The sequence below is a fragment of the Elephas maximus genome, chromosome 15 (genome assembly GCF_024166365.1).
Source record: "Elephas maximus indicus isolate mEleMax1 chromosome 15, mEleMax1 primary haplotype, whole genome shotgun sequence".
Taxonomy (NCBI): domain Eukaryota; kingdom Metazoa; phylum Chordata; class Mammalia; order Proboscidea; family Elephantidae; genus Elephas; species Elephas maximus.
In genome coordinates, this window is record NC_064833.1 from 4,567,368 (window position 1) to 4,592,248 (window position 24,881).

General features: G+C 42.1%; 1 protein-coding gene across 4 annotated transcripts in view; it reads left to right on the forward strand.

The window, feature by feature from the left end:
* The window catches only part of TRAPPC9 (trafficking protein particle complex subunit 9), a 652,210-nt gene that overhangs the window by 378,451 nt on the left and 248,878 nt on the right, over positions 1-24,881 (forward strand). For all 4 annotated transcript variants that reach the window (XM_049853997.1, XM_049853999.1, XM_049853998.1 and 1 more), the window contains one exon: positions 19,850-19,992. In XM_049853997.1, coding sequence (XP_049709954.1) covers positions 19,850-19,992 — 143 coding nt within the window. The remainder of the gene's footprint in view (positions 1-19,849; positions 19,993-24,881) is intronic.

Consider the following 24,881-nt stretch of genomic DNA (forward strand, 5'->3'; position numbering starts at 1 on the left):
CTTTGAGAGGCTAGAAAAAGAAGAGCACATTAAACTCAAAGAAGGAAAAACTAAAGATAAAAGCAGAAATCAATTCAATAAAAGCAAACATTTGATAAAATTAACAAAGCCAAAAGTTGTTTCTCTTAAAAAAACAAATAAATAAGTTCGATACTCTTGCCCAGCAGACATACCAGGAAAAGATAAATAAAAATTGTCAATACTGAGAATGAAAGGGGGCTATTACTTTAGAGCCTACAGACATGAAATGGTTAAAGGGGAATATTATGAACGGTTGCATGCCAATAGATTCTACAACTTAGACCAAATGGAAACATTTCATATTAGTTCTACTAACTTTTCGGAGACGTCTTTGAAATTTCTATGTGCAAAATCATGTTTTCTGCAGTTAAAGACAGTTTTCCTGCTTCTCTATTTCTAATGTCTATGCCTTTTATTTCTCTCTCTCTTTTTTCCTATTAAACTGTCTAGGACCAGTAGATCAATGGATTAGAATAAAGAGTCCAAAAATAAACCCACACTCCCACAGGTAATTGATTTTTGAATAAGGTCCAAAGCAATTCAGTGGTCAAATTAGCCTTTTCAACAAATGATGCTGGAACAACTGGATAAATGTATGGTGACAAATAAACCTTGACCTCTACCTCACACACAAGTCAGTTTTAGGTAGGTTATACATCTAAGTGTAAAATCTAAACACCCAAAACTTTTAGAAGGAAACATAGGAGAATATATGTGGAAACTTGGGAAAGGCAAAGATTTCTCAGAGAAGACAGAAAAAGCACCAAACATATAGGAAAAAATAATTATCTGACCCCTTTAGAAGTAAAAATTTCTACTTACCATTAAGCAAATAAAAAGGTAAGCCACAGACCATGAGAAAATATTTATAATATATACATCTGACAAAGGACTAATATACAGAACATATCATAAAAATAATAAAACAAGCTGATAAAAAATTGACAAAAGACCTGAACAGACATTTCCAAAAGAAGATACTTACATGAGCAATAAGTACATGAAAAGTTGCTCAAAATCATTTGTCATCAGGAAAAACACAAATTAATACCACAATGAGATACCATCTCACACCTACTAGAGCGGTGAATGTGAAAAAGATTGACACCACCAAATGTTGGCAAGAATGTGGAGCAACTGGAACTCCTCAGGAAATGTTGACAAATATTGAACTCTAGTTAGTAGATTTGCCTTTTGCAGTGTGGTACATGTTGGCAATTAGGAAACCATTTTCTTTGTATTCTTTGAGCAATTGAATAAATCGATTGAGAATGATGAGAGCTGCGTTTCTCACAATTAGAGAAGGGTAATACAAATATGGAAAGGGACAAGACTAGATTGAATCTTGAGCGTAGGTTAGATTTTGAGGTATCATTCTGCACCCCTTGTTAGTAATGTCTTTATCCCTTTATCTGTATTTGTACTTATACCCATTTTCCTATTCATACCTATGTACAAATAGATATAGAAAAACATATGGATATGTATGTGTGTATAAGGTCTTGAAGTAAGAGCATGTTAGCAGCAGTGAGTGCACCTACCATCCATATCTAAATGTTCTCCTGCCAAATGGATCCAGGTCTCTTCAGAGAAATGGCCACTTACTAGGTCAGGGAAAACAGGAGATGAGCCTGGAACATCTTGTTGTTCCGTGAAGGTAAGGAAGCACTCAAAGAATGTTGGGGATGTCAAAAGTATTCTGCAGCCAGCTTGAACAGAGTCCAAATCTGGGACAAATTGAGCATCACCATGAGTAATGATAGTAACAGAATATAACCCATTGAATAAGAATCCATGAACCCATGTAGTATAAACGACCAAATAAAGAAGTGAATATAAACAACTAAGGAAATAAATGAGGAAAGGAAAAGTTCTCTCTCTCTCTCCTTTTTTACAGTAAATTGGCAACTAATAAATATGGAATGAATGATATAGCTAGAAAATTATCAGCATTTGCTAAAACTTATCTCTTGTTGTTGAGTCAATTCTCATAGCGACCCTATAGGACAAAGCAGAACTGCGCCATGAGGTTTCCAAGGAGCACCTGGTGGATTCAAACTGCTGACCTTTTGGTTAACTGCTGAACTGTTAACCACTGGGCCACCCGGGTGCCATGCTAAAACTAGTGGGTAAAAATTTACAAAGAATAAGGTATTTACCAACTCTCAAACATCTCCTCACAAATAACTTATTAATTACTAAGAGAAAACTAGGTACCATACAATGGAGAAACCCTGCAGACACTATCTTATCATATGTATATGATCAATCTCTCTCTTTCTACTTGAAAGAGAGAGATTGACAGACTTATAAAGCCAAGAAACAAAATGTGACAATTGTTAAATTGTGTAATAGGGAGTTTTTGTACTATTCTTTCAACTTATCTGTCAATGTGAAATAATAGCAAAGTTTAAAGTTTAAAACAGAAACTTCTAGAAGAAGAAAACGGGGGGAAATTATATTTTACCTTTAGTGGATGGAGGGTATTTCTAACCATGATACAGGAACCACTAAAAAAAAAATGCAAGAGACATAAACAAAAAGATTGATGTATTAACTGCAAAGAAATTCAAAATTCTTTCATAGCAAAAAATATTCTAAACAAAGTCAAAATCAAATATCCAACTGTGAAAAATATCTGCAATTTATGTCACAGATGAAGGGTGTAAAACTGATGTGGCGGGGGCAGCGTCTGACCTCCTCTAGCTTCACCAGAGGGAAGTTGAATCAAGATCAACAACCCAAGGCTGATTCCTACAAGGTGGAGGTGAGACACACCTCCTCCCTCTCCCCTTTTTACCAATTTTGACACCAACCGTCTCTCCCACAGCACTTTCTACCTTTCTGCTGGGTTCGATAATTTGATAATTCATTGCAGTGACCACACAGAACTCACAGGCCGTACTCACAGTTATGGGGCTTACTAGGGAAGTAACAGGTTACAGTTCAGATTCAGGAAAGACTCAGGATATAGGTCTTCTATCTGGATGGCTTCTTCTTAGCCGTGCTGCAGGCACACCTCTCTCTGGCCCCTCGGCCTCCTGACACCTGGGCCGGTGCTTGGACTAGTGTTACAAACCTCTTTTAGCTCTGCTGTTGAGTGCCTGGAGGCACCCTGCTCCACCAGTAAGCCTCATGGCCAAAGGCACTCAGTTTCCTAGTTCTGTGGGCTGGGAAACCCCACCACGGCTGTCTCGTGCCAGTCTCCTGATTCCTGCCATCTCTCACCTCTGTCTCGTGCTGTCTTCCATGTTATGGCTCCTTCCCTCTGTCTCCTGGATCCAGGAGCTTCTCAGTGCAGGGATCCCAGGTCCAAAGGACACACTCCACTCCTGGCTCTTCTTTTTTGGTGATGTTGAAACCCTTCCCTCCCACCTCTGATGGCTCATTTTAAGCCTAGCAGTATGGCAAAACTGACCAATCCCCTCATTCATTAGAGTTCCATACACCATATTGGCATAGTCCCACCCCCACAAAATCCTCATTATTTACATTATTAGCAAGCTATCCAGTCCCCTTGGTTGGCCACAAGCACCTCATTTGCATAGTCTTACCCATGCATTTGGTGGGAGTTGCAAAGACTAGGGCTGGAAGGGCCATATTAAATAATTCACTGCTCCGAAAGGATAATCTCCGTAAAATATAAAACCTAGAAGTCTGAAAGAAAAACACTGACAGTTCAATAATAAGGTGATCATATGATAAGAACATGTAATTCACAGAAGAGATACAAATGGCCCATGCATAGGAAAAGATGTTCCATTTTCTTAATAACGAAAGAAATGCAAAATAAAACTACACTGAGGGTTTTTTTTTTTAATGTCAGAGTGCACAACATACCCTATTTATGAGCCTTTGAGAAAAGTCCTCTCAAACATTGCTGTTAGGTGTGAAATGGTTTAAACTTTGAGAACATTTTAGTAGTGTCTGTTAAAATACTAAATATATTTACTTTTTGAGCCAGCAATCCTGCTCTGGAGAATATATCTTTCAGAAATACCAGCAAACACAGGAAGTGACCTGTGTAGATGTAAAGATGCAAAGTATCGGAAACAACCAAAAGGACAATATCTAGGGGACTGTTTAACCTATAAGAACATTCACACAGTGGAATACCACACATCTCTACAATTAATAAGAATGCTTTCTCTGTACTTGTAATGAAAAATCTCCAGGATATGTTAAGCAAAAATAAACAAATAACAAGGGGGACATTGTGCGCTTTTTTCTTTGTAAGGTAGGAGGGGAGAGGAAAAACGGTGTATTTGTATTTTTTGGTGTCTGCATAAATAAGCACCTGGCAGATACTCTTAAAAAACTAATGTGTTTACTTCTGTAAGATGGGTTAAGAGAATGGTACGGACATGGCAGCAGAGGAAGAACAGATGGGCTCAGTACGTTACCATTTATATCATTCACGTTTGGAACAATGGGGATACATTACTTATTGAAACAAATAACAGCTAACTGATGTAAAGTGTGACAGGTGCTATAAACTCGTTGTTGAGTTGATTCCGACTTAGCAACTCTGTAGAACAAAGTAGAACTGCCTCTTAGGGTTTCCAAGCCTGTAATCTTTACAGGAGTGTATGAAGAAGAACATGGCATAAGGATTAGAGAGAGACTTTATGCAGATAACACAACCCTGCTTGCTGAAATCGAAGAGGACTGGAAGCACTTACTAATGAAAATCAAAGACTACAGCCTTCACTTTGAATTATACCTCAACATAAAGAAAACAAGAATCCTCAAAGCTGGACCAATAAGCAATATCATGATAAGCAGAGAAAATATTGAAGTTGTCAAGGATTTCATTTAACTTGGATCCACAGTCAATGTGCATGGAAGCAGCAGTCAAGAAGTCAAAAGATGCATTGCAGTGGACAAATTGGCTGCAAAAGACCTCTTTAAAGTGTTGGAAAGCAAAATGTCACCTTGAGGACTAAGGTGCACCTGACCCAAGCCATGGTATTTTCGGTTGCCTCATATGCATGCGAAAGCTGGCAATGAATGAGGAAGACCAAAGAAGAATTGATGTCTTTGAATTTTGGTGCTGGTGAAGAATATTGAGTATATCATGGACTGCCAGAAGAACAAACCAATCTGTGTTGGAAGAAGTTCAACCAGAATGCTCCTTAGAAGTGAGGATAGTGAGACTTCATCTTACTTACTTTGGACGTGTTGTCAGGAGGGGTCGGTCCCTGGAGAAGGACATCATGCTTGGAAAAGTGGAGGGTCCGCGAAAAAGAGGAATTCCCTTAAGGAGACGGTTTGACACAGTGGCTACAACAATGGGCTCAAGTGTAGCGAGGATTGTGAGGATGGCGCAGGACCGGGCAGTGCTTCGTTCTGTAGTACGTAGGGTTGCCGGGAGTCAAAGATGACACGGCAGCACGTAACAACCACAACAACAGTCTTCACGGGTGCAGATTGCCAGATCTTTTCTCCTGCAGAGGGGCTGCTGGGTTTGAACTGATGACTTTTCTGTTAGTAGCCAAGTGCTTAACCACTTCATCACCATGGCTCCTCCGATGGATGCTATGGTGGAGAGAAAAGCAGAGTGCCATGTGGGCCTATCTCAGAGACACGAGCGGCTTCTCAGGAGAGCTATCTGAGAATAAAGCATTCGGCAGGGAGCCCGTTGTTCTGCTGCGGTCTGTGGAATTTTGGGTGATCAGTTACCTTCTAAGTCGTCTTGTTCATCAACTAGGCAGCTAGACTGCTGGTCTAAGGTACAGTCTAGCACCTGATTCTCTGACCTGCTGCTTTCCTTGGTACCAAACACCAGACTTTCAACTTGGTCCTGTAAAAGTCCCCAGACTCATAGCCCCTCCACCTGGGCCTAGTTTTCCAACTCTCCTCAACCACCATGGGATCTCTGAGCCTCTTGAGTAGAAGCTGTTTTTTTAAAATTTTTATTGTGCTTTAAGTGAAAGTTTACAAATCAAGTCAGTCTCTCATACAAAACCTTATATACTCCTTGCTATTTTTTTTTTATATGCTCCTAGTTGCTTTCCCCCTAATGATACAGCACATTCCTTCTCTCCACCCTGTGTTTTAGTTTCCATTTACCCAGCTTCTGTCCCCCTCGGCCTTCACATCTCCCCTTCAGACAGGAGCTGCTTACATAGTCTCATGCGTCTACTTGATCCAAGAAGCCCGCTCCTCACCAGTATCATTTCCTGTCTTGTAGTCCAGTCCAATCCCTGTTTGAAGAGTTGGCTTTGAGAATGGTTCCTGTCTTGGACTAACAGAAGGTCTGGGGACCATAACCTCCGGTGTCCCTCTGGTCTCAGTCAGACCATTAAATCTGGTCTTTTTACTAGAATTTGGGGTCTGCATCCCACTACTCTCCTGCTCCTTCAGGGATTCGCTGTTGTGCTCCCTGTCATGGCAGTCATCGGTTGTAGCTGGGCACCATCTAGTTCTTCTGGTCTCAGGCTGATGTAGTCTTTGATTTACGTGGCCCATTCTGACTCCTGGGCTCATAACTTACCTTGCGTCTTTGATGTTCTTCATTCTGCTTTGCTCCAGGTGGGTTGAGACCAATTGTTGCATCTTAGATGACCGCTTGCTCGCGTTTAAGACCTCAGATGCCACTCTCCAAAATGGGATGCAGAATGTTTTCTTAATAGTTTTTATTATGCCAGTTGATCTAGATGCCCCCTGAAACCATGGTCCCCAAACCCCTGCCCATGTAGGAGCTGTTTTGACTGCTGGCGTTGAGCAAGCCCATTCCTGCATCGTTGTGGATGTACCGTTTTAATTTGTAGTTACTTGACACCTTAAAGGTATAATTAACACTGAAAAAAAGACTTTGGCCGAAAGTGCTAATTAACTGGGAAGTAATGGTATGACTTTCATTTATATGTTTCATTGACCTTAAATAAACTATAGGAGGTCCGATCTTGGGAAATGAGCCCCAGCCAGGACCTCTGGTCCTGAACTGCTGACTTCCTAAGTGGACCTCGTCATAGCTGTTAATCTCATGTTACCTCACAGAAATAGAGCAGAAGGAAATTGTGGTGACAGGTCCTAGTGGGGTCTTTAAAAATTGGACATCTACCTCGTAGACACACAAATTGGATGCAATACGTACAAGGGCAGTTACTTTTCTCTGGTGATAGCCTTAGTTAGATTAGAAATCATGGAACATTAGATTATAAATACAAAATGAACAATCACAATTCATTTAAGAGTTGATAGGAATCTCAGACAGTGTCTGGTAGGGCACTCAGATTTTACGGATGGGGAGACTGAGAGCTAGAGAAGGCACATGACTCTTTCAAGGTCATGTGAAGGTTAATTATGGCAAATCATAAGTCTTGCTTCTGTTATTTCTGGTGAGGAAGGCTCCACATTAGACCCCAGACCGGGCAGCCCTGCACAGTGATTGGAAACTTTGTTTCAGTGATTGTAAGTGACTCTATTAATGGCCAAGGGCTATTTTTTAAAATCACCTTTATCAAATATAATTTGCATTGTATAAAACGCAGCCACGTTAAAGTATTACAGTTAGATGAGTTTTGACAAGTGTGCACCGCACATAACCACTCCCACAGTCAGGATAAGGAGTATTTTTATCACTCCCAGAAGTTTCCCTGAATTCCTTTTCAATCAGTCCTCTCCTACCCAGCGCCAAGAAACCATTAATCTGCTTTTTGTTACAAAAGATCAGTTTTGTCTTTTCTAGCATCTCACATAAATGCCTAAATACGGTACATACCCTTTTGTGTCAGGCTTCTCTCACCCAGAGCAGTATTTCTGGGACTGGTCCGCGTTGCTGTGTGTCAGTGCTCTGTTCCGTTCTGTTGCTGAGTAGGGTTCTATTTTATGGATATACCGCCTTTTGTTTACCCAGTCACCTGTTGTTGGACATTTACATTATTTGTCACTTTAGGTTATGAACCCAGTTTTTATGGGCATTTATAAAAATGTTTTTCCATGGACATATGTTTTTATTGTTCTTGGATAAATGCCTCATGTGAAATTGCCGGATAATATGTTCATTGTAAGTTTAAGTTCTTAAGAAATTGCCCAGCCATTTCTCAACACAACTGTACTATTCTGTAATCCTACCAGCAGTGTATGAGGCTTCCAGGGGATTTCTTAGGGTTTTTTTTGGGTGGGGGTGGGGGTGGGGGGTGTATAAGCATGTTGTCTGCAAACAAACGTTTTCGCTTCTTCCTTTCTAATATGTATGCCACGCATTTCTTTTTCGTGCCTTATTAAGCTGAATAAGGTCAATGCTCATAGAAGATCAGTGCTGATACAAGTCATGAAAGCAATGCCCTTGCATTATTTCAGATTTTAGGCACAAAACATTCAGTCTTTAACCACTAAGTATGGTTTTAACTGGACATTTTTCATGGGTGCATCTTACCAGACTGAGGATGCGTGTTTCTCTGTCTAGTTGGCTGAGAGTTTATTTATTTTTAAGTTTTTTTATTGTACTTTAGTTGAAGGTTTACAGAACAAACTAGTTTCATATTAAACAGCCAGTACACATACTGTTCTATGACATTGATTGGTTAACCACCCCATGACATGTCAACATTCTCCCTTCTCAACATCAGGTTCCCTATTGCCAGCTTTCCTGTTCCCTCCTGCCTTCTAGTCCTTGCCCCTGGGCTCGTGTGCCCCGTCAGTCTCATTTTGTTTTATGGTCCTTTCCAATCCTTGGCTGAAGGGTGAACCTCAGGAGTGAATTCATTGCTGAGCTGAAAGGATGTCCGGGGGGCATAGTCTCAGGGTTTCTCCAGTCTGAGGGTTTATTTTTAATTATAAATGGGTGTTAAATTTTATCCAGTGCTTTTTCGGAAGCTTTTGAGATGATCAGGTAGCTTTTCTCTTTTTGTCTGTTAATAGCTTGTTAGTATGGTGAATCACATTGGTCGATTTTTTTGGTATTAAACCACCTTTTGCTGTTGAGATAAAACTTAATTGGTCATGATGTATTATTCATTTTCTGTATTACTGAATCAATTCACTAATATTTTGCTGAGGATTTTTATATCTAAATTCATAAGGCCTGCAGTTTTCTTTCCTTGTAAGCTCTATCTTTTTTGGATATTTGGGCTATACTGACTTCCAAAAGAAATTGGGAGGTTTTCTCCCTTTCTCTATTTTCTCTCTGGCTCTAACTTTTCTGAAAAAGTTAGTGTAAAATTGGTGTTATCTGCAGCATAAATGTTTGATAGAATTCAGGGGGAAACTGTATGGGTTTGGAGTTTCTTTTTGGAGGATATTTAAAATTATTAATTCAATGCCTACAATTTTTCACAATTAACATGGTCTCTTGAGGCTTTCTGTTTCTTCTTGATTCACTTTGGTGATCTGAGACCATTTTATCTAAATTGTTGAATTTATTGGCACAGAATTGTTTACACTATTCTTTTTTTTATCCTTTTTCATGTTGTTTCTTTCAGGGCTTTGAGCTGGTTGGTTCTGGTTCAAACCCCTGATGAGAATGTGCATTTCTAAGACGTTCCTAGGCCATGCTAATGCTGCTGGTTAGCGACCAATTCTGAAAACCACTAGTAGAGCAGTGGTTCTTAAAATTTATTATACATAAGAATCACCTGGGGATCTTGTTAAAATGTAGATTCAGATTCAGTATATCTGGGGGGTGGAAAGGCAAATTCTCAGCAGGGGTTCAAGTTGGAACAAACCGGTTCGAATCTCTGATTTCTTTCTTCTTTTTTCCTCAATCAGCCCAACACAGAGTATTATAACATTTATTGACATTTTTAAGAACTAACATTTTAGTGTAATTTATTTTCTCTATTATTTGTCCATTTTCCATTTGGTCATTTCCTTTCTTGTCACTCTGCTTACGGTGGTTTTAATTACATGTTTTCGTAGCATATTGCTGTTGGAGCTTAGAACGTTGATTCCACACCCTTCTTTCCTCGTATGAATGTTTAAAGCTGTGAATTTTTCAGTGCCGCTTAGGCTGCATCCCACAAATTGTGGTATGTTGTGTTTTCATTCAGTTTAAATTACTTTCTTATTTCTGTTGTTATTTTTATTATTATTTTACCTCTGGGTCTTTTAGAAGTGTGCTATTCAGCTTCCAAATATTTGAGGATTTTTTTCAGATATTCTTCTGTTATTGATTTCTAATTGTAGTCAGAGAACATACTTTGTAGGATTATGATGTCAATCTATTTAAATTTGTTGAGACTAATTTTATGGATCAGAGCTCTGGTGGTGCAGTGGTTAAGAGCTCGGCTGCTAACGGAAATGTCAGCAGTTTGAATCCACCAGCCACTCCTTGGGAACACTATGGCACGGTTCTACTCTGTAGGATAGAATCACTATGAGTTGGAATCGATTCGACGGCAACGGGTTGGGTTTGTCTTTTGGTATTTTATAGTTCAGAGTATGTCCTATTTTGATAAATATTCTCTGTGCTCTTTAAAAGAGTGTCTGTGCTGCCATTGTTGGGTGTTCATTATTGTTGTTGTTGTTAGGTGCTGTCGAGTCAGTTCCAGCTCATAGTGACCCTGTGTACAACAGATGGAAACACTGCCTGGTCCTGCATCATGCTCACAATCGTTGTTATGCTTGAGCCCATTGCTGCAGCCACTGTGTCGGTCCATCTCTTTGAGGGTCTTTCTTTATTTCGCTGACCCTCCACTTTACCAAGCATGATGTCTTTCTCTAGGGACTGATGCCTTCTGATAACATGTCCGAAGTATGTGAGACATAATCTAGCCTTCCTTGCATCTAAGGAGCATTCTGGTTTTGCTTTGTCCAGGACAGGTTTGTTCGTTCTTTTGGCAGTTGATGGTATAGTCAATATTCTTCGCCACCACCACAATTCGAAGGCATCTTCTTCGATCTTCCTTTTCCCTTTTGCATATATATGGAGTGATTGAAAACACCATGGCTTGGGTCAGGCACACCTTAGTCTTCAAGGTGACATCTTTGCTCTTCAACATTTTAAAGAGGTCTTTTGCAGCATATTTGCCCAATGAAGTGTGTCTTTTGATTTCTTGACTGCTGCTTCCACAGGTGTTGATTGTGGATCCAAGTAAAATGAAATCCTTAACAGCTTCAGTCTTTGTTTATGACGATGTTGCTTGTTGTTTTTTTTTTTCTTTTGTTTTCTTTATGTTGAGGTGTAATCCATATTGAAGGTTGTGGTCTTTGATCTTCATTAGTAAGTGCTTCAAGTCCTCTTCACTTTCAGCAAGCAAGGCTGCGTCGTCTGCATAACGCAGGTTGTTAATGAGTCTTCCTCCAATCCTGATGCCCCATTCTTCTTCATACAGTCCAGCTTCTCAGATTATTTGCTCAGCATACAGATTGAATAGGTATGGTGAAAGGATACAACCCTGACGCACACCGTTCCTGACTTTAAGCCTCACAGTATCCTTTAGGTATGTTTGGACGACTGCCTCTTGGTCTATGTACAGATTCTGCAGGAGCACATTTAAGTGCTCTGGAGTTCCCATTCTTTGCAATGTTATCCATAATTTGTTATGATTCACACAGTGGAATGCTTTTGCACAGTCAATGAAACACAGATAAACATCTTTCTGATGTTCTCTGCTTTAAGCCAGGATCCATCTGACATCAGAAACCATATCCTGGTTCCATGTCCTCTTCTCAATCCAGCCTGAATTTCTGGCAGTTCCCTGTTGATATACTGCGGCAGCCACTTTTGAATGATCTTCAGCACAGTTTTACTTGTGTGTGATCTTGATGACATTGTTCAATAATTTCCACATTTGGTTGGATCACCTTTCTTTGGAATAGGCATAAATATGAATCTCTTCCAGTCAGTTGGCCAGGAAGCTGTTTTTCATATTTCTTGGCACAGACAGGTGAGCACTTCCAGCACAGCATCCGTTTGTTAGAACATCTTAATTGATATTCCATCAATTCCTGGTGCCTTGTTTTTTGCCAATGCCTTCAGTGCAGCTTGGATTCCTTCCTTTAGTACCATTGGTTCCCGATCACATGCTACCTCCTGAAATGGTTGAACGTTGACCAATTCTTTTTGGTATGGCGACTCTGTGTATTCCTTCCATCTTCATTAGATGCTTCCTGTGTCCTTTAATATTTTCCTGGTAGCATCCTTCAATATTGCAACTTAAGGCTTGAATTTTCTCTTCAGTTCTTTCAGCTTGAGAAATGCTGTACATGTTTTTCCCTTTTGGTTTTCTATCTCCAGCATCACAGCAAGACGCAAACCCCCACAGTGCGACAAACTGACAGACACATGGGGGATTGTTGGGTGTAGTGTTCTCTAAATGGCAATTACGTACAGTTGATTGATAGTGTTTTCTATTCTTCCACATCCTTACTAGTTTTCCGTCTACTCGTATTACTGTGGTAGAGTAATGTTGAAATCTGCAACTATGGTTGTAGGTTTGTCTGTTTGTCCTTGTAGTTCTGTCAGTTTTGACTCTGTGTACTTTAAGACACTGTTAGTAGTTGTAATCACATTGTGAACTACCTGTCTTTATCTCTGGTAAAATGGCGTCTTGAAGTCTATTTGGCTGATGTTAAACAGTCCCTTCTGCTGTCTTTTAATTATTGGTTTTCTTGTAGAGAGCATATAAAAAAAAAAAAAATAGTTGGGCCTTTTTAAAAAAAAATCTGGTCTGACAATTTGTACTTCTATTAACATTTTTTCATGATTTTATTGCTCAAATTTTCCAGCTCTGGTAATAGTTTTATTTGTTGACAGACATTGTGAATGTTATATTTGAGAGTCTGAATTTTGTTTCATTCCTCTAAAGAGTTGTTTGAATTGGTTCTTCTTGTTGTTAGGTGCTTGTTGCTGTTAGGTGCTGTACATAGTGACCCTATGTACAACAGAACAAAATACTGCCCCGTCCTGCACCATTCTCACAGTCCTCGTTATGCTTAAGCCCATTGTTGCAGCCGGTGTGTCAGTCCATCTCGTTAAAGGTCTTCCTCTTTTTTGCTGACCTTCTACTTTACTAAGCATGATGACCTTCTCCAGGGCCTGATCTGTCTAGATAACAAGTCCGAAGTATGTGAGATGTAGTCTCACTGTACTTGCTTCTAAGGAGCATGCTGGTCGTACGTACTCTTCCAAGACAGATTTGTTCATTCTTTTGGCAGCCCATGGTATATTTAATATTCTTCTTCACCACCACAATTCACAGGAGTCAATTCTTCAGTCTTTCTTATTCATCACCCAGCTTTTACATGCATATTGAGGTGATTGAAAACACCATGGCTTGGGTCAGGTGCACCTTAATCTTTAAGGTGACATCTTTGCTTTTCAACGCTTTAAAGAGGTCTTTTGCAGCAGATTTGCCCAGTGCAAAGTGTCTTTTGGTTTCTTGGCTGATGCTTCCATGGGAGTTGATTGTGGATCCAAGTAAAATGAAATTCTTGGCAACTTCAGCCTTTTCTCCCTTTATCATGATATTGCTTATTGGTCCAGTTGGTTCTAGCAGGCAGCTAAGTTATATGTGGATAATCTTGATCCTTTGAAGACTTGTTTTTAAAGTTTGTAAAGATGTGTCTAGAGCAGCTTTTATGCTGTGGTTAATTTCACCTTTGTACTTAGTCCTGACCCTTCTAGGATTGCTTCTGGAGGTCTCAGATGTCCAACCGGGCCTCTCCACTTGGCTATTGGAAACTTGAATGATTTTCAGCCCTGTGTTAGCACTTTGAATTGTCTGGCCTCAGATGCCCTGTCATTGTTGTTTTCCCTGGCCATTATTTTTTTCACCTGGCCTGGATATTTTCACCCTACTCATGCAAAGATTGATATTCAGCCAAAGATGCAGGGAATCTATGCATCTTGCTGGAGCCCTTTCTCTGTATAGCAGTCTTTTCTCCAGGACTCTTTCCTGTGTAGTCTAAACTCCTTGGCTTCCATGTACTCTGTTCTCTCTCCTAAGTCAGCAAGACTGCCCGGCTCTGTTTGGGTTTCCCCCTTTTTGCATCATGGCTTAGAATTTGCCACTGGCTGCAGCCAGTGGGATTCTAAGGCTTGTATCATTTGTTTACCCTCTCTTATGTACCACCGTCTGTTGTCCTATGCTATCTATTGTCAGATCTCCTATGCTCTTCTCTATTATCAAATCCTTATAGCTTTCATACTAAGTTGTGTATGCCTAGAAAAATGTATCTTTTTTCTTTAGTTCCTTTTCCTTGCCCATTACTGATTTTCGTCATAGTCTCCTCTTAAAGAAAGGGAATGTATAACACTCTCAGAAGGGAAAGTCTTTGGGCAGATTAGTGCTTTGCTTCTCGTTACATTTTGATTGACAAAAAGATTGAACACCCTGAGTTTTTTGCCTTACCAGCCCACTTTTGTGGTTTTATTAAAATTAAAATATTATGTTATATTATAACATAAAAAAATTATATTATAATTTTACTTGGTAGAGGAAGCTTTTTACATCTTCTCCTCCCCAGCTGTCTCATTATCTGACATTTTGCATTTATGACAATGGTAAAACATCCACTGTCCAACTGTTCTGCCCATTAATGACATTCATCAGGCTGCAACAAATGCCTAAGTGCTGGCATTGGTAGTTAAGGTTATGTGTCGACTTGGTCAAGCCACAATTCTGTTTTTTAGCAGTTAAGCAATGATGTCATTTGGCAATTGTATAATAATATGTCAGTTATGTAATGATGTAGCCATTCTCTGTTTTGTGATCCAATGCGGTCATTCTCCATTTTTACATAACACCGATTTCACGTAGTGACCTGGTCTTTGGAACCTTACCGTGTCAATAAGTGAGGAGAGGGTATATTTCTTTTTTTTAATCAGGAGGAAAAGGCAATGATAGAGTCAATAATTAACAGAATCTTTTCTCTGCTTGGTTATCACAAAATAGACATGTTTCTCCACAATTTTATCTTTTCCTTGGTTCTCTACAGAGTGAAGAAACAGCCAATTCTAACAGAACGAAAACAAACTTTGTTGTTATTGTTGTTATATGGCACTTGACAATTATGTATCTCCTTGTGTTCTTCTGCTCATTTCCCAGGTGATTTCCACCACATCACTCCCTGGAGGTTTTAAGTTTTACCTTAAAAAATAAAAAATAAAAGAAAGCCAGAGTAACATCGGTAGTTACTTCACAGATTTTGACTTTTCAAGGCCATGTTTGGAAGTCCATTTATTTTCTTGACCACTCCGCCAGCAGTTTGTGGAAGATGCTACACATGTGTGGGGTGATGGGTTGGCTTCATGTATTTCTTAGTTCCTTTACTCATGCATTCATTCAGCCAACATTTACCGAGCTTTTTGAGACGCGGGACCACACGATATTCATATTGTACTAAGCACAGAACCTGGTATCCAGAAGGTGCTCAGGACATGTTTGAAAGGAGGAATGAAAGAATACATTAATTGAATGAAACCTGAATTCAGGTGGCAAATCTGCAAGAACTTAATGTAAGTCAGTTGGATTCAGAAAGTCTTTACAGAAAGGCTTGTTGGGGTGTACGTATGATGGGGGATGGTCTCACCTTCTGCGGATGACAAAGGGGGTTTCATGAAGTGTAAGACGTATTCACAAGAAACAATCTTTTTGAGATGGTGGGACAGTGCTTTGGGCTAGAGTGAGTGGGAAAAGGATTAAGGATTTTGGTGAAGCCAAAATATGATCCTTCAGACTTAAAAAAAAAAAAAAAAAAAAAACCTTTTTCAAAAAGCACTATTTCAGTGAGGAGATATAGAAGTCTTGTTGGAGGTGTGGCTTATCTGGGTCATGAAGGAGAGGTAGGACTTGTACAGGTGGAGAAAATGAGCGAAGGTGTTTGTGGTAGTACAGGCCTTGAAGGGAAGCTGTAAACATAGAATGGAGGACACGTGGAGGTGTGGTGGGAGGGGAGGGTGTAGAGGTGGGTTGGAACAATGATCTCTTAAAATGGGACTGAAACTACTTTTTTCCTACTCTTACCAACATTGGCCTAGGGTTGTCAGATGGGTGAGGTTGTAGAGGGAGAAAGAAGTTTATTGGATGTGTGCCCACTTGTTCTACTACCACGTTTTGTCATTTAATCCTCACTAAAACCTGGTGGTTCAGTGTTAGAATTCTCAACTTCTGTGCAGGAGACCCGGGTTTAATTCCCAGCCTGTGTACCCCAGGTGAAGCCACCGCCCGTCTGTCACAACTCAGCTTGCATGTTGCTATGATGCTGAACAGTCTTCAGTGGAGCTTTCAGACTAAGACAGACTGGATAGAAAGGCCTGTAGTCTACTTCCAAAGAATCAGCCACTGCAACACCGTGAATGACAGTAGTCCAACCTATAACCCATCATGGGGATGGTGCAGGACAGGGCAGCATTTCATTCCATCCTCCACAGGGTCATCATGAGTCAGGGGCTGCTTTGACGGCAGCTAACATCGACAGCAACCTAGAATGATTAGTTGTTATTCCATTTAACAGTTGAGAATCTGAGACAGCAAGAGGTGAAATAATGGGCCCAAGGTCACACAGAGCCGTGGTGACTTGCCTGGTATAACTGGCCCCCAGACCTGCTTTCCTCTGTGCCACTCTGCCGTGCACGTCTTTGGGGTTTCTTCATTTGGCCTCCCCGGAGGAAAACTACTCTCCTTCTTGGCATACCCTTTGTATGATACCATGTACATACAGGCAGTTTTGTTAAAAGGCTGTGGCTGCCTCACCGCTGGAGAGGAGAAATAGGTCAACAAAAGCAATACCTGCAACTTAAATGCTGCAGCTTGCTAGAGAGGCTTTCATGAACTGTGACTCTTGCAGCATAGGGAAGAAGGGAGGAAGGCAGGACTCTCCTGCTAGACTTTTGGAAATATGGCTTCACTTGGCTTCTGCCAGGTGAGAGGTCTTTGGTCTGCACCTTGGGCACCTGGCCATGAGCCCCCATCTGGCTTTTACCCCCTACGTTACTGAGGGAAGTAGTGAGCAAGCGAGAGGTCATTAAGAAGATGAGAAAGAAAAGACCAAAATGGATGTCAGAAGACACTCTGAAACTTGCTGTTGAACGTTGAGTAGCAAAAGGAAAAAATGACGAAGTAAAAGAGCTGAACAGAAGATTTCAAAGGGTGGCTCAGGAAGACAAAGTAAAGTATGATGACATGTACAAAAAGACCTGAAGGTAGAAAACCAAAAGGGAAGAACATGCTCAGCATTTCTCAAGCTGAAAGAACTGAAGAAAAAATTCAAGCCTCAAGTTGCAGTGCTGAAGGATTCTACAGGGAGAATATTAAATGACACAGGAAGCATCAAAAGAAGATGGAAGGAATACACAGCGTCACTGTACCAAAAAGAATTGGTCAACGTTTAACCGTTTCAGGAGGTAAATACGATCAGGAACCGATGGTACTGAAGAAGTCCAAGCTGCATTGAAGGCATTGGTGAAAAACAGGGCTCTGGGAATTGACAGAATACCAAGTGAGATGTTTTTACAAATGGATGCACTGCTGGAAGTGCTCCCTTGTCTATGCCAGGAAATTTGGAAGATGGCTACCTGGCCAGTCAACTGGAAGAGATCCATGTTTATGCCTGTTCCCAAGAAAGGTGATCCTACCGAATGCGGAAATTATCAAACAATAGCATTAATATCACAAAATAAAATTTTTCTGAAGATCATTCAAAAGTGGCGGCAGTATATCAACAGGGAATTGCCAGAGATTCAAGCCAGATTTAGAGGAGGACGTGGAACCGGGGGTATCACTGCTGATGTCAGATGGATCCTGGCTGAAAGCAGAGAATACCAGAAGGATGTTTACCTGTGTTTCATTGACTATGCTAAGGCATTCTACCGTGTGGATCATAATAAATTATGGATAACATTGTGGAGAATGGGAATTCTGGAACACTTGTCTTAGGCTGGGTTCTCTAAAAAAAAAAAAAAAAAAAAGGTTCTCTAGAGAAGCAAAATCAGTACAACATATAAATATATAGAGAGAGATTTATATCAAGGAAACAGCTCATGCAGTTGTAGAGGCTGGAGCATCCCAAGTCTGTGAATCAGAATAAAGGCCTCTGCCAATTCATGCAGCCACAGAAGCTGGCAAACCCAAGATCAACAGGCTGGAGAGCGGGGCTCCCACTTGCAGGCTGTGAAGGTCAGCGAATCCCAAGATGGGCAGGCAAGACCACAAGATCTGTTCTGATTTACATAGCTGCAGGGGCTGGTGAACCCAAGATAGGCAGGTTGGGGAGCAGGACTCTTGCTCACAGGCTGTGAAGATCGACAGATCCCAAGATTGACTGGTAAGCTGCTAGTTCAAGTCCCAGGAACTGGAGGTCAGATGACAAGAGGCAGCTGCTGGATCCAGAAGAAGCCAAAAACCTTGGCAAGGTGAGCAGGAAGGAAGTAGGTGGTGGAGGGAGGAGAGATGAAGGCTGAGGGGGTGGTAAGCTGCCACAGGCCCCACCTCCACAGGTACCACTCAGCAGATTCCATCATGGGAGTGATCATATATCAAATTTCAACAGGGGAGTGATCACAGCATTATATAACTGCCAGAACACTGAGAATCATGGCCCAGCCAAGTTGACACATAATTTTAACCATTACAACACTGAATCGTGCTCATGAAGAATCTGCATATGGATCAAGAGGCAGTTGTTTGAACAGAATAAGAGGATATTGCATGATTTAAAGTCAGGAAAGGTGTGTGACAGGGTTGTATCCTTCCCATACTTATTCAATCTGTATGCTGAGCAAATAATCCGAGAAGCTGGACTATATGAAGAAGAACGGGGCATCAGGATTGGAGGAAGACTCGTTAACAACCTGTGTTATGCAAATGACACAACCTTGTTTGCTGAAAGTGAAGAGGACTTGAAGCACTTACTGATGAAGATCAAAGACCACAGCCTTCAGTATGAATTATACCTCAACATAAAGAAAACAAAAATCCTCACAACTGGATCAATAAGCAAAATCATGATAAGTGGAGGAAAGATTGAGGTAGTCAAGGATTTCATTTTTCTTGGATATACAGTCAACACCCATGGAAGCAGCAGTCGAGAAATCAAAAGATGCGCTGCATTGGGCAAATATGCTGCAAAAGATCTCTTTAAAGTGTTGAAAAGCAAAGATGTCACCTTGAAGGCTAAGGTGTGCCTGACCCAAGCCATGGCGTTTTCAATGCCTCATATGAGTGTGAAAGCTGCACGATGAATAAGGAACACCGAAGGAGAATTGACGCCCTTGAATTGTGGTGTTGGTGAAAAATATTGAATATACCATGAACTGCCAAAAGAATGAACAAATGTGCCCTGAAAGAAGTATGACCAGAATGCTTCTTGGAAGCAAGGATGGCGAGACTATGTCTCACATACTTTGGACATGTTATCAGGAGGGATCAGTCCCTGGAGAAGGATATCATGGTTGGTAGAGGGTCAGTGAGAAAGAAGAAGACCCTCAGTGAGATGGATTGACACAGTGGCTGCAACAGTGGGCTCAAGCATAGCTACAGTTGTGAGACAGTACCCATGGCCTGTCCCTCCTTGGAGTGCTGGCTCCTTGTTGCCCTGTGCCCTTGTCTTGGAGGGGCTCAAGGGAACGGCATAAGTTGGTAGCTTGCCAGCTTTCACTCACTGTGATTGAAATGTATCTTTCTTTCTAAAATGCCCCATCCAGTCACTGAGTACATCTTGGAACCATTTTTCATTTGTATCTGTAGGCTGAGAGCTGCTGGTGTAGACATCAGGGCGTCAGAGGAAAGGTGGTGCTGGGGTTGGAAACGGGGTGAGAGCTGCCAAATGCTAAGAAGCTTCACCAGTTGGGGTTGTCTTCAGACTTCCTAAGTGTGGGGCTGGAAGTGAGGAATGTTGACCCCTTAGGGAAGACTGACTTACCATTGCCTTCTCGTTTTAGACTCTGGAAGCAGTCCTGAATTTCAAATACTCTGGAGGCCCGGGCCACACTGAAGGCTACCACCGGGAGCTTTCCCTGGGCCTGCATGTGGAAGTGGAGCCATCTGTGTTTTTCACCCGTGTCAGTACTCTCCCCGCAACCAGGTAAACTTATGACTTAATAACCTTCAACTTGTCGTCATTGTGTGCCGTTGAGTCAATTGTGGCTCATAGCAACCCCATGTGACAGCATAGAGCTGCCCCATAGGGTTTCCTAGGCTGCAGTCTTTAGAAGAACAGATTGCCAGGTTGTTTCCTCTGGCGAGTGGATGGTGGATTTGAACCACCAGCCTTTGGGTTAGCAGCCCAGCACTTAACCATTGTACCAGCAGGGCTCCTAACCTTCTTTTACAGTCCTATAGTACTGGTCTCAGCTTTTCTTGTGACTTGCCTCCCACCAGATCTGTGCCGTGGGCCAAGTTGCTTAGCCTCTCTTGGACTTAGTTTCCTCATCAGAAAAATGGATACTGCATAGGACCCTGCCTCTTGTGTTAGTTGTAAGTGAAACCCCCACCCCCCCAAAAAAACAACTCGTTGCCATCGAGTTAATTCCAACTCTTAGCAATCCTATAGGGCAGGGTAGAACTGCTCCATAGGGTTTCCAAGGCTGTAATCTTTACAGAAACAGACTGTAATATTTTTCTCCCCAGGAGTGATTGGTGGGTTCAAACTGCCGATCTCTGTGAGCAGCCGAGAGCTTAACCACTGTGCCACCAGGGCTCCTTAGTTGTAAGTGAAAGGCTGTGGAAAGTATTACATGTTCTAGTAAGCATGTTCTTGATGGCCATGTTCTTGTTTGTGGTCGTCATTGTGGGACATTCTGCTTGTTGTCCCGAGCCTGAGCCAGGCGTCCATCTGGCCCAGCTCTCCTGTTAGCAGGGAGCTCAACAGGAACCCACAGGGTCTAGGGGACTCCTGGAGAAGCCCACCATCTCCTTCTTTGTCTCTCCCGGCATCCCAATAAGATGGAAAGTGCTTTGTGGGGGCCAGGCTGTCTAATGTCTTAGTGTTCCCACTTCATGGAGTGAGGGAGTCCTTCCTGCACAAAGCCTTTCTCTCCTACTTGCTCTTCCAGGCCTAGTCCTCCTTCAGGGAGAATGAAGTCACTCAGTTGTCTGCTTCAAACCCACAAGTGGCCAAGTGTTCGTCTCCGAGGCTGGAGAGTGGCGGTTCTTGCCTAAAGCTTTGCCTTGTGGTGATTTGGGAGCAATGAGCTCTGAGAGCTGGCGGGGCTCAGCCACGGGGCATCCTCTGCGCCCTGTCCCTGTCCCAGATGCTGAACAGCTGTTAGAAACCAGTGGTGGTTCTCACCCAGCACATCCACGTTCTCCTGTGCAGGGTGCTTGCGTATCGGGGTAGGACAGGTGGATTAGTGTTATTTATTCCCTATAGAGAGAAGGCAGCAGTGATGATGGACACTTAACTCTCTGCCCTCCCTCTCCTTATCCACTGGTTGGTCCTATACTTCACAAAGAAAAACAGGCATATTGTTGCCCAGGTTAAGGTTCACATAAAAATCCCATCAAAGTGGTACAGTCCCAAGTAACAAATGTAGGTTTAGTTTATGGGAAAGGCTTTTTTGTGCCCCAGCCACTGGAGAATGGCTTCAGTGAGAATTAATGGCTTTGCCTGGGCTTTTTAGCATCACATTTCATCATCTATCACTTTTCCGATCTGCGGAGCAAGTCTTTCTTGCCGAGGCTCTCCTCTGTTTTGAATTTGTATAAGGCATTAAAGAGCTTGCCCCTGGGGAAGATTTGGCCAGGGTGGCTGCCAGCTGATGTCAGGGTATCGAGGGCCTTCCTGTGCACTCCGTCTGCTCCACCATAAACCTGGTGCAGGGCCTCTCCTCCTGTCCACTCCTGCTGCGGTGGCCTGTGTAGATAGTTTCTGGAAGCTTATAGGTGGTCCCTGAGTTCTTCATCATCCTTTTTTTTTCCCTCTATTGATTTCTGGCATCCACATCATGCCTCCTTGCAGCTCTAAAAGACAACTTAAGACGAGGAAAACGGTGTCGTGTGGGACACTGCAAATGCACGCTTGGAGAGTTGGTTGTTAGCGTAAGTACCATTGGGCTCCTGAGTTCCCAGCCTGTCAGCCTTGCTCTCTTTTCTTCTGGCTTGAATGTTTCATTTCCCTGCTCTTGGGATTGAGACTTGGTTTCTTCTAATCTCCCTTTCCGTTACTGATGACCAAATCCCGTGGCTTCAGCCTGTGATGTATCTCTTGAATCCCTCCTCTGTGTACAATTCCGTCTCTGTCACCTTTCCTAGGGACAGGATCCATAGTTATCTAGTCAATCTTCGTGCCTCCAGACTTGCTCCCGTGTGATCCTTTAACTATTCTTTCAGTCCCTTTCTCTCTCTCTCATCTCCTTCTGGAATTCTCATGATTCATATATTAGGTCTCTTGTTGTGTCATAATTCCATTAAACTGTGCTCTGCCTTCTTGAGCCTCCGTTTTTGTTTCTCTTTGGCCCCTGTAACCTTGACTACCTCTGTGCGATCCTTTAAATAAATAAAAGTATTCTTGTGTCACTGCTTGGCTTAAAGACTCCCCTAGAACTTATGGGATTAGTTCAGAGTCCCTACTGTGATACTCAAGATGCTTAAGCATCTTGCTTAGACCTCTGTCTTCAGCTCCGTTTGCTCCCACATCTTCCACACTTCGTGTAAAATCTACTTTGCTTTTCATCATTACTAGGCCATGCCAAGAAATTTTACTCTAGTGAGCTTTTGCGCACATCTTTTTCTAAAACTCTTCTTTTTGTAAGCTATTGGTCTTTCGCTTAGCCTCTTAGATAGTATCTATCTGTTGGCCCTTGGCCATCTCTGTTACCGTCTTTATAAAACTTTCTCAAACATGACTAGGCAGGCAGAGTTGGAGTTTCCTTCTCTGGGTTCCCCTGTACGTTGTTCCTGCCTCTAACAAAGCCCTCACCAGATGGCACCGTGAGCACCTTCATTTATTCCTTAAAGCAGAACCTCCAAAGTCTCAGGTGCTATCTGTAGCGCACACTGGGATAAGAGATGGGTAGAGCACAGTCCTGGTTTCCTAGGAGCGCACAGTCTACGGGGAAGGCAAGCTTAGTTAATTAAAGTAAAAGTGGACACAGTTGCCACTTCCTGTTGGCGCAGTGCTTGAGAGCTTGACTGCTAACCAAAAGGTCAGTAGTTTGAATCCACCAGCCACTCTTTGGAAACTCTATGGGGCAGTTCTACTCTGTTCTATAGGGTTGCTGTGAGTCGGAATCACATCGATAGCAATGGGTTTTTTTATGCCACTTCCAGGCATGATTTAGAAATGGGTACCAGACTAGCTCTCCTGCCATAAAGAACCATAATATCAACAAAATATATGAAATAACTGTTTCCAGATGTTGGACAAGAGGGAGCTCAGGACTGTGACCCCTGAACGAAGCGAAGCAGATGAGATGAGCCCCACTGTCCCTGGGCTTTCTGCTTGGAGCCACTTTGCAGATCGCAGTACAGGGAGGGGACGCAAGCTGAGCAGACATCTTTGTGAACTGGGAGGGGACAGAGGTCAGAGTTTGCTGCTACTGAGGACGTTGTTATTGTCAGGCAGGGGTCTGTACATGGGAGCAGAGCAGAGAAGGAACTCTAGAAATCCATATAGGGGGCCTGTTGAGTTTGTGGGTGCGTCCTAAGCTGCACGTGTATGAAATGAAGCCCGCCAAAGCCAGGCAAGGAGCAGCTACTGGGGAGCTGTGAGTAGAACAGCTGGAGACAAGCAGAGCCTGCACAGAGCTTGGAGGCGTTCAGGTTCCAACCACCACAAATGGAGAGATGCCCTTACGTACTCTGGACATCCTGTCCAGACCCGAGAACTTCCACGTCTTAGGTGCAGGACTAGTCTAGCCACCGACCCTATTTTGGATCCATGCTAATAGAGCTTGAAAACAAGCCTTGAAGGGATCACAGCGATCTTCAAGTAAATTAATTCTTTAATAAAAAATCAATACTTTATTAAAGAAGACAACGCAATCCAGACGCTCAATTTGTTAACTTCCACAGTGTCCAGCATACAACAAATATAAATGGGCATGCAGAGAGGCAAAAAACGTGGTCCACAAACAGGGGAAAATCAGTTTCAGAATCAGAAGCAGAGAAGGAATTTGTATCCAAGAGCTGTTCTGTAAATTAGCACGAACATGTTCAAGCAGCGGGTGGTAAACCGTTTCTTTAAAAGGTCAGATAGTAAATATTTTAGGCTTTGTGGAGCACATATTACTTATGTTGCATATTCTTCTGTGTTTTTTTCTTCTTTTGTTTATTTGTTTGTTTTTTAAACAACCTTTAACACGTGAAAAGAAGCCCTGGTAGTGCAGTGGTTAAGTGCTTGGATGCTAACTGAAAGGTCAGCAGTTCGAACCCACCAGCTGCTCTGCAGGAGGAAAGATGTGGCAGTCTGCTTCCAAAAAGATTACCGCCTTGGAGACCCTGTGGGGCAGTTCTCCTCTTCCCTGTAGGGCCGCTATGAGTCGGAATCGACTGGACAGCAATGGAGACATGTGAGAAACACTCTTAGGTCACAGGCTGTACAAAAACGGGCTATGGGCTAGATTTGGTCCGCAGGCTGTAGTTTGTTGATCCCCAATTTAAAGAAAAACATGAACACAATGGGGCAATAAACACAGGATATTAATAAAAAAGCAAAACTGTAAGAAAAGTAATAGAGATTTTAGAACTAAAAAATCCTCTCTGAAATAAAAAAATCACTTCATGGAAAAAGAGGGAGACCCTCAGTGAGAGGGATTGCCACGGTGGGTGCAACAATGGGCTCAAGCATAACAACAATTGTGAGGATAGCACAGGACTGGGCAGTGATTCATTCTGTTGTACGTAGGGTTGCTGTGAGTCAGAACCAACTTGACGGCACCAAACAACAACAACAACATGGTTTTAATAGTATACCAGAGACTGCAGACGAAAAGATCATGTACTTGAAGGCAAAATAGTATAAGCCAGGGAAAC